Source organism: Apostichopus japonicus, chromosome 21 (assembly GCF_037975245.1).
Source record: "Apostichopus japonicus isolate 1M-3 chromosome 21, ASM3797524v1, whole genome shotgun sequence".
In the NCBI taxonomy this organism is placed as follows: domain Eukaryota; kingdom Metazoa; phylum Echinodermata; class Holothuroidea; order Aspidochirotida; family Stichopodidae; genus Apostichopus; species Apostichopus japonicus.
The window spans coordinates 4,307,451-4,319,779 of record NC_092581.1 but is presented as its reverse complement, the minus strand read 5'-3'; the positions used below and the strand labels follow the sequence as shown (position 1 = coordinate 4,319,779).

Genomic DNA, 12,329 nt, shown 5'->3' with positions numbered 1-12,329 from the left:
TCTGAGATTACCTGAAAGCACCTGTTTCATACCTGAACAGTGTATTTTGGCCTCTAGGACATTGAATATCAAATGAAACTCTTAATTCATACTCAAGCCTTCTTAAAGGTCTCATACCTGGTCTCATACCTGGTCTCATACCTGGTCTCATACCGGGTCTCACACCGGGTCTCACACCCGGTCTCACACCAGGTCTCACACCCGGTCTCATATCCGGTCTCATACCTGGTCTAGGGTCATTCTGTCCATCTAATTGAGATAATTGAGTTGACAGATCCCCAGGTTGACTAAAGGCACTTGTTTCATCCATCTCTGGAATCAAATTCTCATCTCTGTGAAAGAAAAAAAAAGAATTATAAAGAAAAGAGAATACTGTTGACAGGTTGACGCAATATTTGAACAACATTACTTTTGGACAGAATTGGATTCAAACCAGTTCTCCTGTGTTCTAAATGTGACATACGCTACCAACTGAGTTATTCGGACGTATGTAGCAGTGGAATTCTATTACGGATATCTATGTACACAGCGACGATTCCTGACTACAGACGTCACACACTTAAGATTTAAAGTTTAAGATTTAAACTGAAAAACTGTTCAAAGTACTCAAAAATAGGCATATTACCCAAAACCTAAAAATCAACAACTACCAAAATATACACTTCAATACGATTCACTCTATCGTCAAAATATTTACTACAAATTATAACAAATCTATTACTTTGCACAAGTTATTTTCAGGTTCGTTTTCTCTGACTTACTCTGATTTGTCCTCATCTTCTTCCTCTTTCTCCCAGACTTGAGACATCTCAAAAGTTTCTTGCTTCTCAGCACTTGCAATCTCATCTTTGGTTGAAAAATAAGAGCATAAAGAGAAGCTTTCATCAGATATTTGTTACACCAACTGTTATCAGAGACACTCATGTAAGGCCAACATTTTCTGTGAAAGGTAACCTTCATTCCTCTGATATTTGGAAATGAGGTTGCTTAGATAGTAACAATATAATCACACTTAAAGAAACATTTAGATATTACAAGTCCAAGTGGCAATGAATCAATGTTATGAACACATTGTATCTTAAAATATCAAATGTTTCTTTCTGTAACAATTGAGGACTTTATCAAAGTGTCCTCATGCTATGAGCTCAGCCATTTGAATCAGATGTTAGTTCTTATATAATTAAGTAATACAATGGAGCATACTAGTGTTATAGTCAGGCCATTTATACAGGTTCCACTAGTCTTACAAGATTTTAGCAATACCATAGCTTCCTAGGCAGGCCTAGAATTTTCGAACTTTTAGCCCCATGCTAAAAAATGTCTGAGAGCTTTCAAAACTCTACTGGCTAAAACCGGGTTCTGACTGGCACTTTCCTGTATTACAACACATACCAGTTACTGTATGCTATTAGGAGCAGCCCAATAATATATTGCGAATACTTAGCAGTAATACAGGGCTCATACTAGGTACTGTAATCATGCCAGTTCTTTGACCAACGCTTCCTAACAGACTTAATGTCTACTGTAATAAAATTGCCAGTGCCTTATTTTCTACTGACAAAAGGCAAAAGCCAAATCTACTGGCATTTAGTCAGTAAATAGTTCAAATTACAAGATCTGCTAGTGTTGTAGTACTTAAGAATCTTTCAACCAAACATGGCTATGTTTTGCTACACTTAGCAATATACCAGTCTCCTTGTGTATTTATATATGTAGCCCCATCATTTAAAACGATCCTCTTTATTGAAAAGATTACTCCATACACCAGTGCTCCTACGGTCTACTTAATCTTGTAACATAGTACATAATATACCAGTCTCCTTGTGTACTTATATATGTATATAGCCCCATCATTTAAATCGATCCTCTTTAAAATTACTCCATACACCAGTGCTCCTCCGGTCTGTTTAATCTTGTAACATAATACATAATATACCAGTCTCCGTGTGTACTTATATATGTATATGTATATAGCCCCATCATTTAAATCGATCCTCTTTAAGATTACTCCACACACCAGTGCTCCTCCGGTCTGCTTAATCTTGTAACATAATACATAATATACCAGTCTCCGTGTGTACTTATACATATAGCCCCATTTAAAACGATCCTACTTATTGAAAAGATACTCCATACACCAGTGCTCCTACAGTCTGCTTAATCTTGTAACATAATACATAATATACTAGTCTCCGTGTGTACTTATATGTATATGTATATAGCCCCATCATTTAAATCGATCCTCTTTAAGATTACTCCACACACCAGTGCTTCTACGGTCTGCTTAATCTTGTAACATAATACATAATATACCAGTCTCCGTGTGTACTTATATATATAGCCCCATTTAAAACGATCCTACTTATTGAAAAGATTACTCCATACACCAGTGCTCCTAAAGTCTGCTTAATCTTGTAACATAATACATAATATACCAGTCTCCGTGTGTACTTATATATGTATATGTATATAGCCCCATCATTTAAATCAATCCTCTTTAAGATTACTCCACACACCAGTGCTTCTACGGTCTGCTTAATCTTGTAACATAGTACATAACATACCAGTCTCCTTGTGTACTTATATATATAGCCCCATTTAAAACGATCCTACTTATTGAAAAGATTACTCCATACACCAGTGCTCCTACAGTTTGCTTAATCTTGTGACATAGTATACAAATAATGAATGGTTATGAGTGCAATAGTGCAAATATTTCATGAGTTGAAAGATGGAATGTTCCATTCAACGAGGCGCACCCGAGTTGAATGGAACAAATTACATCTTTCAACTCATGAAATATTTGCACTATTGCATAAATGGAAACCATTTATTATAAATTTTATACAACATATTATATTAAGATGGGTAAAATGCACTCATGCAACACATTGTTTTGAACAGACAGGTTTCTCTGCTCTCTTACCATTGAAAAAAAGTGCTACCAAAAAAGTATAACCCATGGTTCTATTTCATAGAGTGGAATAGAGCGGATTTTGCATGCAATCAACGAGCAATTGACCAATCAAATGACCAGAATACAATTAGGTGTTGTATAATACATAATATACCATAACTTCTGAGACTCTGTAACATTTTGTAATTCTCTTTAATTCAATACCATCACTTTCCCTCTTTCATCTGTTCTTTCTTTCCTTACCTTCATCTGAGTTCTCCTCTCCCTGAGTTGCTGGAGGAGTTTGAGTTGAGAGCAAGCTGTCTGGATCGACAACATCATCACCCAATTCCATCAGCAGATTAGCAAGATCTTTGTCAACTGCTCAAAAACAAAAAACAAACAAATCAAACCTCTAGTTATAGAATGAATCGAGTATTGTTTTGCAATTTCGCTTACAAGTTTTTGTACTTTTAACACACCTCTTATGTAAAACAAAGCTGAAATTGACCAGAGTAAGATGCTCTCCGTTGCTTCCCCAAATGAAACCTACAACTTGTGAGTTATAAATGCATACATGGCAAGAGCCTTTCTAGTGTAATTTGACCATCTTTTTTGAAGGAAATCTGGGGACATGATATTGCTGTTTACCCCCCAACCCCCCCTCCCCCCATTGACATCAAGGGACAGTACCCTGGATCTCTCAGTGTTTTGGTGCTTCTATGTTTCAAGAGTGATGGTAAGATGTCCATGGAATGACCATATAATGGAATGACTGCTTAAGCTAAAAGTCTATTACCAAACATATGACTGAGGTCTTATTATTCATACTAAAATGCAACAAGGTGCTTTCCATGTGACAATTACAGGCTATGAAATTAATCAATGACCTGGATTCCCTTTTTCTGTGGGGCAAGAATCAACTTTACATTTAAAGTCGTTAACAATCACCACTTAGGTTCCAGCTGTCTGCTATACAAACAGGAGACCAGACATGTAAACCTGAAATTATTCAGGGTCTTTTGTTTCTAATCCAGGGACATTTTCAGAGCCACTTTTAATCTACGAATGGTACGTGAAATCCTAGGGACTGTTCCCAGAAATCGGCCACCTCGTTCTAGTGAGTTGTAAGTTCGGGGAAGAGTAAAAGAGACAGACAGACAGACAGACTGACAGAAAGATGCAATGCGTTCTCATAAGTTCAATTCCCTTTATAAAGTTAATTCAGCTCACAATAAGTTGCTCTTGCACACAATGAAATATGATGGTAACAGGTAACTCACGTGCTTGAGACAATTCACCGCCACTGACTTGTGAAAATGACGAAGCTAGTTCTTCGTCTATCACAGGATCTAGTACTTCTTCGTTCAAACTCTGTGAGGCTGTGAAAAGATATGAAACAAAGGTTACGGAATTAACCTGACCTGGATGGGAAACATCTGAGTTCCAGAAAATATTACTACATGCAGGAAAACAGATGTGAAAACTTCTGAACACTAGGATTGAGAAGGAAAGGGATGTTTGGCTGTGACCCAGCAAGTGGTTCGATATGAGCATCCAACAAGGCAACAACACTTGTTGCATAGGTAGATTAGAGTGTATAAATGGTGGTGAGACAGGTGAAGAGAGGTATGAAATTTAAATAACCAACCTTTCAACTTAACCTGACTTGGATACAAAAGTTGCAAAGTATAGTATCTTAGTACTGAATTAGAACCACAGTTTTTTCTTTTAACGATCTCTATGAGTAATAAACATCTACTTGAGCACTAATAATGCAGTTACAAAAATAAATTTTTATCTTTGATAATCTCTGCTTGAAGTAAAGAACAGAGTTATTTTCATCATCTGTATTAACTAAAGAAATCACCTTTAATAATTACATCAGCCTTCTCCATAGAATTTGCTTTTTTCACCTCAAGTAGTGATATGCTACACATTTGATTCAATTACAATTCATAAAGTCTGTTTTATTAATCAAATAGCAAAATCTGTTTTATTTATCCGTTTTACCTGGCTGTTGGGACAGATGATCCACAAACTGGTTTGAGGACTGCTGAGAGGCAGGAACTGATGGAGATTCTTCTTCATCTTGACTTGGTTTCTTCCTCTCTTCAGGTGTGGGTAGATGCACTTTCCTAAAAAACAAGGGGGGGAAAAAACATAAATTAAGAAAATTTTCAGAACAAGTTTGCCGATAAACACACTGGGCACTCCTCGTGGTCCCGAAAACCGTCTCAACCAAGAACTACGGAGATCACGCTTTCTCGGTCGCTGCACCAAAGCTTTGGAACGTCCTACCATACGACATAAAGACTGCCAAATCTCTCGCCATATTTAAGAAAAATTTTAAAAACACATCTTTTTAGTTTCTCAACGTGAGTTTGTCACTTTTATATACTCATGTTTTTATCTAAACTTTTACTTTTGTACAACTCTATTTTATGTGCTTATCCTTTGATTGTATATTATAGGTTTTGCTCTGTTTTATAGTCTTCACGTGTTTTTAGATTTTTGTGTTCGTATTTTACATACTGTTTAATTTTCGTTTATGTGTTTTTCTAGACTTTTTATTCCTCTGAGTTCTCTGTCTTTTTATTTTTTTTTTTAGGTTTTATAAAGCGCCTATAGAGGCCTTGTGGTATTTGGCGCTATATTAAGAACTTATTTATTATTATTATAAGTAGTAGAGGGACAAGAAGACATAACAAGACAGACAGAAGAGAGGTGGGCACGCAGAGAGAGAGAGATAATCTAATTAAATGGTAGAAATGGAAAAAGATCAAGGCTAGATGTTCAATTTGAAAAGATATTGCACAAAAAATGGCATCAGAAATAATATCTATATCCCAAAGCTTGGACATCAGCTCACTGTTCAGCAGATCTACAAAAAAATTAACCTTTATTCAACTTACAGATCCTTTAGTTCATCTTCCACAACCTCCCGTAGTCTCTCCAGCCAATCAAATTCCGATTCTTGAGGAGGAATTTCCCCTCTCTCTGAAAATGAAGAAAAAAATATTGAAAAACGATCAGCAAACTTAGAATTTTTCAACCTACAAGATATTTTATAGAGTTTCATTCTTCTTTTTATCTTCTGAAACAGGATACCGAAACAAAGATTAGGGCTGCATTGAAACTGTATTTTCAATTATTTTTAAGCACTACTGAGATCAATCCATACATACTCAAACACATTAAATGAATACCCTGCCCCCTCTTATCCACCTCAAACTGAGAATACTGGGCATATTTGATTGTAGTCACACATGTGCTGTTCCTGCTCTAACTGCTTTCAAACTCAGTGCTCATTTTAAGACCAAACTCATACAGGAATATTAATTTGATGATCCATGCCTCCTTCTCATCCCCTCCCACTCCTCTACTTTCTGCCCTGACATCCCCTCTATCTCTTCCTATTTCTTTTTGCCCTTTCATCCCCCCCTCCCCCCCTTTCATCACTCCTCTACTTTCTTCCCTGACATCCCCTCTCTCTTCCTATTTCTTTTTTTCCTTTTAATCCCCCCCTTTAATTTTTTCCCCCTTCATTCCCCCCTTTCCTTTTTTTCCCCTTTCATTCCCCCCCCCTTTCCTTTTTCCCCTGTCATATTTTCTTCTCCTTGTAAAAAGCAATGAAGCATTTGTTCAGATGAGCAAATTGTAACTGATCACAGCTTGCGAGTCTTCGCCTAAACTCTCGTTCTTCCTATTGGATGAAGACCGATCTACAGAGCTTGATTTTTTTTTCTTACCAGGTGAAGATGGAGGCATTAGTTCAGATAACTGATTCAGTTGCTCTCTCCTCTGTCTCTCGTCCTCCCAGATGGCAACCAAACCAGGGTTGGTATCCACATTGTCTATAAAAGTGAAGGAAAGTGGGTGAGGGAGATCAACACATCAAATGATACTGTCAATAACAGCAACACCTGTATGTGACACATGGAAGACATTATATGACGATATCATCAATATGTCTTTGCTCTTTTACAAACATTATTTAACATAGAGGTAACAGTTGTCTCATGCAGCAAGATGTTACCCATAAATTCAATCCGGAGGTTATGGATATGTCATTAGGTACAAGGTTTCCAATTAAAAAAAAATCTGTAGGTAATGAAGTGTCATTAGGTACTGAGGTTACCCAAAATTGTTTGGCACAAACTTGTCTAGAAATGACTTTTCAACAGTTTTTGATATTTCGTAAACCTTGCTTCAGTTTCCGCAGATAAACCTATAAATGCTTTTTGACTTGCTTCAAATTGGAATGAGCAGATGTGAAGGAGGCATCAGAGGGGAACAGGAGTGTTTCTTAGAACTTGTTGACTTGTGCACTATTCACAACAAGTAAAACAAAAGCAACTAATGAATTGAAACAAAGGATGTCATTCAAAGTATCACCATTTTCCAGGATTTTTTATTGGGCAAGATCTGTACAGTAGGTACCAGCATTGAACACTTCAATGACAATGTGTATTGTTATCTCCATGGCAAACAGTGAGTGTGTGCACGTGCATCATGGTGCAATACTAGTGACCTGACGTAATACTGAGAAACCTGACACTACTGAATAAAGTGAAAGTTTGAACCAGAGGCCACCATATGGCTATGTCATTAGGTACAAGGTTTCCAATAAACTAATATTTGTAGTGTGTGCACGTCATCATTGTGCGATACTAGTAATATGACCTCATACTGAGAAAACCTGACACTATTACAGTGAAGTTTGAAGGCCACCCTACTGTTAAGATAAATATTCTGACTTTAAACAAATATTCACATGATGCAAGGGTGTACTGTAGGGTTTGACAACTTTTATTGGACTTTCAACCTTTAGTGTTTAAAGGAGCTCATGTAAAGCAGCAATCTTGACATCTATGGACATCTGACAGTACCTGAAGTTAAGACAGTACTACAATACTTAAAAAGGTAAGACAGATTTAAGTTGTAAAAGGCATTAACTTTTAAGTTAATGAGCTGGCAGTAACTTCAGTTTCAATACAGGTTTTCATAGATTATACAATCTTACAAAATCAGCCAAAAACTTTGATAAGGCAGTAAAACCAAAGCTAGAAATACAAAGAAATGTACCAATTATATATTAATTATCATTTGAAATATCTGGTAAAAACGTATCAAAAATTAACCAGTGTAATACCGTGCAACAAAATGTATCTAATCCTTTTATTAACAGATATGAAATCTCCAATATCTCAAAATGGAATCTTTAGATCGATATCACTAGTATTTAAAGGGTGTGAAGACTCGCGCAAAATGAAACGTCTAATGCCGGTAATCTGACCTAGTTTCGAATAAGGTGTAACAGAAGTGTTAGACACCATCATCGATCCCAGAAAATACACACACAGCTTGCTACCGTTGGTAATTAGACACTAGTGTACAGTCAGTACATACAGCTACGGTCAATACCCACAACACAGTATACAAACGATACAACGATAGACATCTCAGGTCCAGCTAAAGATAAGAAGGTATCACGTTTCATTACTGTCTGCATTTTGTAGCGACAAGCAGAAAACTTCCCTTGCAAGCAACGGAAAGTTAACTTTTTCAGAGCGCAGCACGCAGTTTGGGGTGAGTCTTCAATGCCTTTAAGCTGCTCACCTTTAAGATCCAGCCTGTTGAGGATATCAGCTGCTACACCATCCACTTCTAATTCACAAGTACTCTGTCTCTTGACATCATCAGGCAACCAATGAGACCTGAACGTTAAAAGGTTTAAGAGAAATCACATCCAAAACATTATTGTGAGTAGAAATGCACTACATACGATATGTGACACAACAGCATGGTGAGGGTGCAACATGAAACATTAAATGTACAATACTACCCTCCCTCACTACACACACCCTTATTACTACTTTTCCCTTGGCCCCACCCCCCACCCCTGCCACAAATCTAATGTCCATCGCCCTCCCCCAGGGTCACTGACGGTGAAATATTGGTCATTCCTTTTCCTTCCTAAAAAAAAGAGGATTTCAATACCAAGTGATCTAAGAGCATCTTCAGTACCTTCAGATAACCTGTGACTGTACAGTAGGTTAACACTCAATGATGTATCTAGGTAAACACACTCGCAGACAGGTCTGCTCAGAACTGTACCTGAACTGTAAAACCAGAAAGCCAGTAGGCTTATTGTGATACCTTGCCAATTGAGATTATAATCCCAAGCTTTCGTCATTGTTGATTAAATTGATCAGCAAGTTTCTTTCACTGACTGTGGACCTTCCTACTAAATATGTTAACTTACCAAGTTTACAAGCTAGTTTTAGCCAAAATCAACTAAAGCCTTGCCCCCTAATAAATGTGCATAATATCACATTGAACATACATTATCATGTACCCGCTATCTACCAACACCTTCACACAAAGTATGATTCAATTCTGAAAATGTTTACATTTGACCCTGTGCCCTCTTTTCTTGAGATGAGCACCAAAATCAATAGGGCTCTTCTACTCACTATGGCGCATATATGTACCAAGTATGATTTCAATCCAACTTGTTGTTGTTCAGTTACTGTGTTTACAAGCTATTTTAGTGAAAATCAACTTAAGCCCTGCCCCCTAATGAATATACATAATATCAACTTGAACATATGTTACCATGTACCCACTATCTACCAACACATTAATACAAAGTATGAATAAATTCAGACTTTCGGTTGCGGAGTTATTAACATTTGGAGATTTTCACGTTTGACCCCATGACCTCATTATTATTCTTGATATGAGCACCAACATCAATAGGGTTTATCAACTCACGATGGCGCATATATATGTACCAAGTATGACTTCAATCCAACTTGTCGTTGTTGAGTTACCATGTTTACAAGCTATTTTAGTGAATATCAACTTTAATAAGCCCCGCCCCCTAATAAATATGCATAAATCAACTTGAACATATTTTACCATGTAGAATTATACAAAATTAGTGCAGTTTTCATTATCTCTATGGTATGCAAACTGCTTTAACCACCACTTCCTGTCAACCACTTCCTGTCAACTTGCTGAATCATCTAGAACTCACTCAACTGTAGATTGTTGTTCTATTGTCAACAACAAACACACTCATTCTTGAGGGTGGTATAAAAGGCAGTGCATACCAGTTGTAGGTGTACTGTAGAAAATAAACTGAAACCTCATCGTGCTTGTTCGACACTGCTAGAGTGACAGAAGTACAGTATTCTCTGCCATAACTTCTGATTGGATATACTGTAACTTACATTAGTGTAAAAGGTCAGTTCTTCTTTGAGCAGGAAGATTTTGCAATATTTTCTATCAAAACAATTTTTTTTCCTACAGAATATCTTACCTTTCCAAATACTGTTTTTACTTTGAGTTAAAACAGTTATACAACTATTCTCTCCTTTAATTTTTTTTTTTTTTTTTTTTGGGGGGGGGGGGTGCGGTGAGTACCATGAGTTCAACATTTTGTGGTTAAAGTCTCTTTTTCATACATAATTTCCTACCTTCCAATTTAAAAATAAATAAATAAAAAAATGTATTAAAAGAGCTATCTTTTCTCATAGAATTTCTTACCTTTCAATTTTTTTTAAAGCATTTTTTGTTCACTACAGAATTTACTGCCTTCCAAATTGTCTATTTTGTAACCTATTTGACTGTACTGTACCTACAGAATTCCAAAATTTTAATACCCATTTGTTACCTACAAATTTGTTACCTTCCAAACTTTGAGTGTTTAACACATTCTTATGCAACAGAATCTCTTACCTTTGTATGTATCTATGAAAAATTTTGTTTCCATAAATTCTTCCAAATTATATATTTCTTCAATTTTAAAGACTTGAATCATATTTAACCCATTTATTGATCAGAACCAAAATAAATGAAACCATACCTAAAAAAAAGTATCATGTACCCTGGAATGTCTGAGCGAATCGAATAGAAATCGGAGCACGGAAGGAACGTTCTAGACACTTTGGGTGGTAGAATGAGCAGGAAGGGCATTGCCCAGAGGGGACCAGTATTAGAGGGCGCACAGTGTTAAAAGGTTACACTTCATTCTAGACACGGTAGAATGAGAGTGCTCCGGTTGTGGGGAGACAGGTAAGCGATGAGCGACGTCAATAAAGTATCACTTACCCTGGAATGTTTGATGGATCCCAATGTTGCGTGCTGACACTGTTACACATAAGGCTCTCTTCGGCTTGACTTTCACCACAATTAGACAGATCGGTATTGGAAGGTTTCTCTGTCTGCAGTTTTCGGAATTTCACAGCCGCTAAGTTGATGAGATTCATCCCGTAAAGGTTATAATCTATAAAGAACTGAAACCAAATGAAGAAGATGTTTCAATCAAAACTTCAAACTCCAAATTTGGCTAAAATGGTAATTTAGCAATTGGCCCCAAAATATGCTAGAAAGTCTAATAAACGGTCCCCTTTTCTGAGACTTCATGCATTTTGCGACCCATCTCTGGGCGTTGACATTCAAACCTGGGTTAACTGTCTAATGTCTACTGTACAGTATGTCGACCATTCTCTATATCTTGAAATAACTGGCATGGGTAAGAAATGCCAGAAAAGTACTAATTTTTCAAAAAAAACTTTCAGTAATTTTACCATCAAAAGTTAATTCATAGTAAATTTTATACATTAATGTACAGTATTATTCAAACAAAGTGGATAGATAATCTGGGTTTTAATGTTCCTCTCTCGTCACATATTGCCCCAAAATTCCAGAAAATGATGAAAAAGTCAAATAATAATGCTCACATTTCCTCAAATTATGGAGGCATTCCTCCTCACAGCATTCCCTACACCAAAATACCAAATCACTGATTTTATTGAAATAATCAAAGAGGAGGGGGTTACCTCTTCGGCTCTTCCCTATAGACTCCTTGGTTCACATCCCATTCGTCCCTATTGCTTTATTTTGGACTATACCATTCAAGAATAGGTTGGCGTCTTGAGTTTAACAATGGTTAAAAGGTCAGCATAGGTTAGGGATGATTAATAATAATTCCCTAAATTAAAATAGGATTTGGAGGAGAAGTTTCGTTCTCAAAATGATTGGAGAACCAAAAAGCAACGACTGTTTGACATCCCTACTCAACAGTGGAACATTCCTATCAGCGACGATGGGACATGATCTGACTCCTTCCCCAAGCCACAACATCCGCCTACAGGGAGGGTTGCTAAGATGATTGAACGTGAAAATTGCACGGTAAACTAGCCAAAAATTGCTAGAATACCATTGTGCTGTAGTATATTGTGGGGCGTATTTAAATTCTCTGTGCATTCTAGCATCGATGGGAATTTAAATATATACATTTGAATATTCATGACCCAAACCATCAGAATAAATTTGTACTCAGATGTATTAATTTGATGTATATCCATTAATCTGAGTGATCGATCAATGTTGGTTTAATAATACAACCATTTCACTGCTC

General features: G+C 36.7%; 2 protein-coding genes across 5 annotated transcripts in view; one reads left to right on the top strand and one right to left on the bottom strand.

The window, feature by feature from the left end:
* The window catches only part of LOC139962440 (uncharacterized), a 73,865-nt gene that overhangs the window by 36,230 nt on the left and 25,306 nt on the right, over positions 1–12,329 (bottom strand). For all 3 annotated transcript variants that reach the window (XM_071962390.1, XM_071962388.1, XM_071962389.1), the window contains exons 6-14: positions 11,018–11,202; positions 8,519–8,616; positions 6,649–6,753; positions 5,812–5,896; positions 4,910–5,034; positions 4,180–4,278; positions 3,161–3,277; positions 762–846; positions 226–332 (exon numbers count right to left, since the gene is read on the bottom strand). In XM_071962390.1, coding sequence (XP_071818491.1) covers positions 226–332; positions 762–846; positions 3,161–3,277; positions 4,180–4,278; positions 4,910–5,034; positions 5,812–5,896; positions 6,649–6,753; positions 8,519–8,616; positions 11,018–11,202 — 1,006 coding nt within the window. The remainder of the gene's footprint in view (positions 1–225; positions 333–761; positions 847–3,160; positions 3,278–4,179; positions 4,279–4,909; positions 5,035–5,811; positions 5,897–6,648; positions 6,754–8,518; positions 8,617–11,017; positions 11,203–12,329) is intronic.
* The window catches only part of LOC139962443 (uncharacterized), a 42,825-nt gene continuing 38,167 nt past the window's right edge, over positions 7,672–12,329 (top strand). The window contains exon 1 of one of the 2 annotated variants that reach the window (XM_071962396.1): positions 7,672–7,822. The gene's annotated coding sequence lies outside the window, so the exon portion shown is untranslated. Of the gene's footprint in view, positions 7,823–10,096; positions 10,151–12,329 lie in introns of those variants that run through there. The other variant, XM_071962398.1, reaches the window with a different exon arrangement.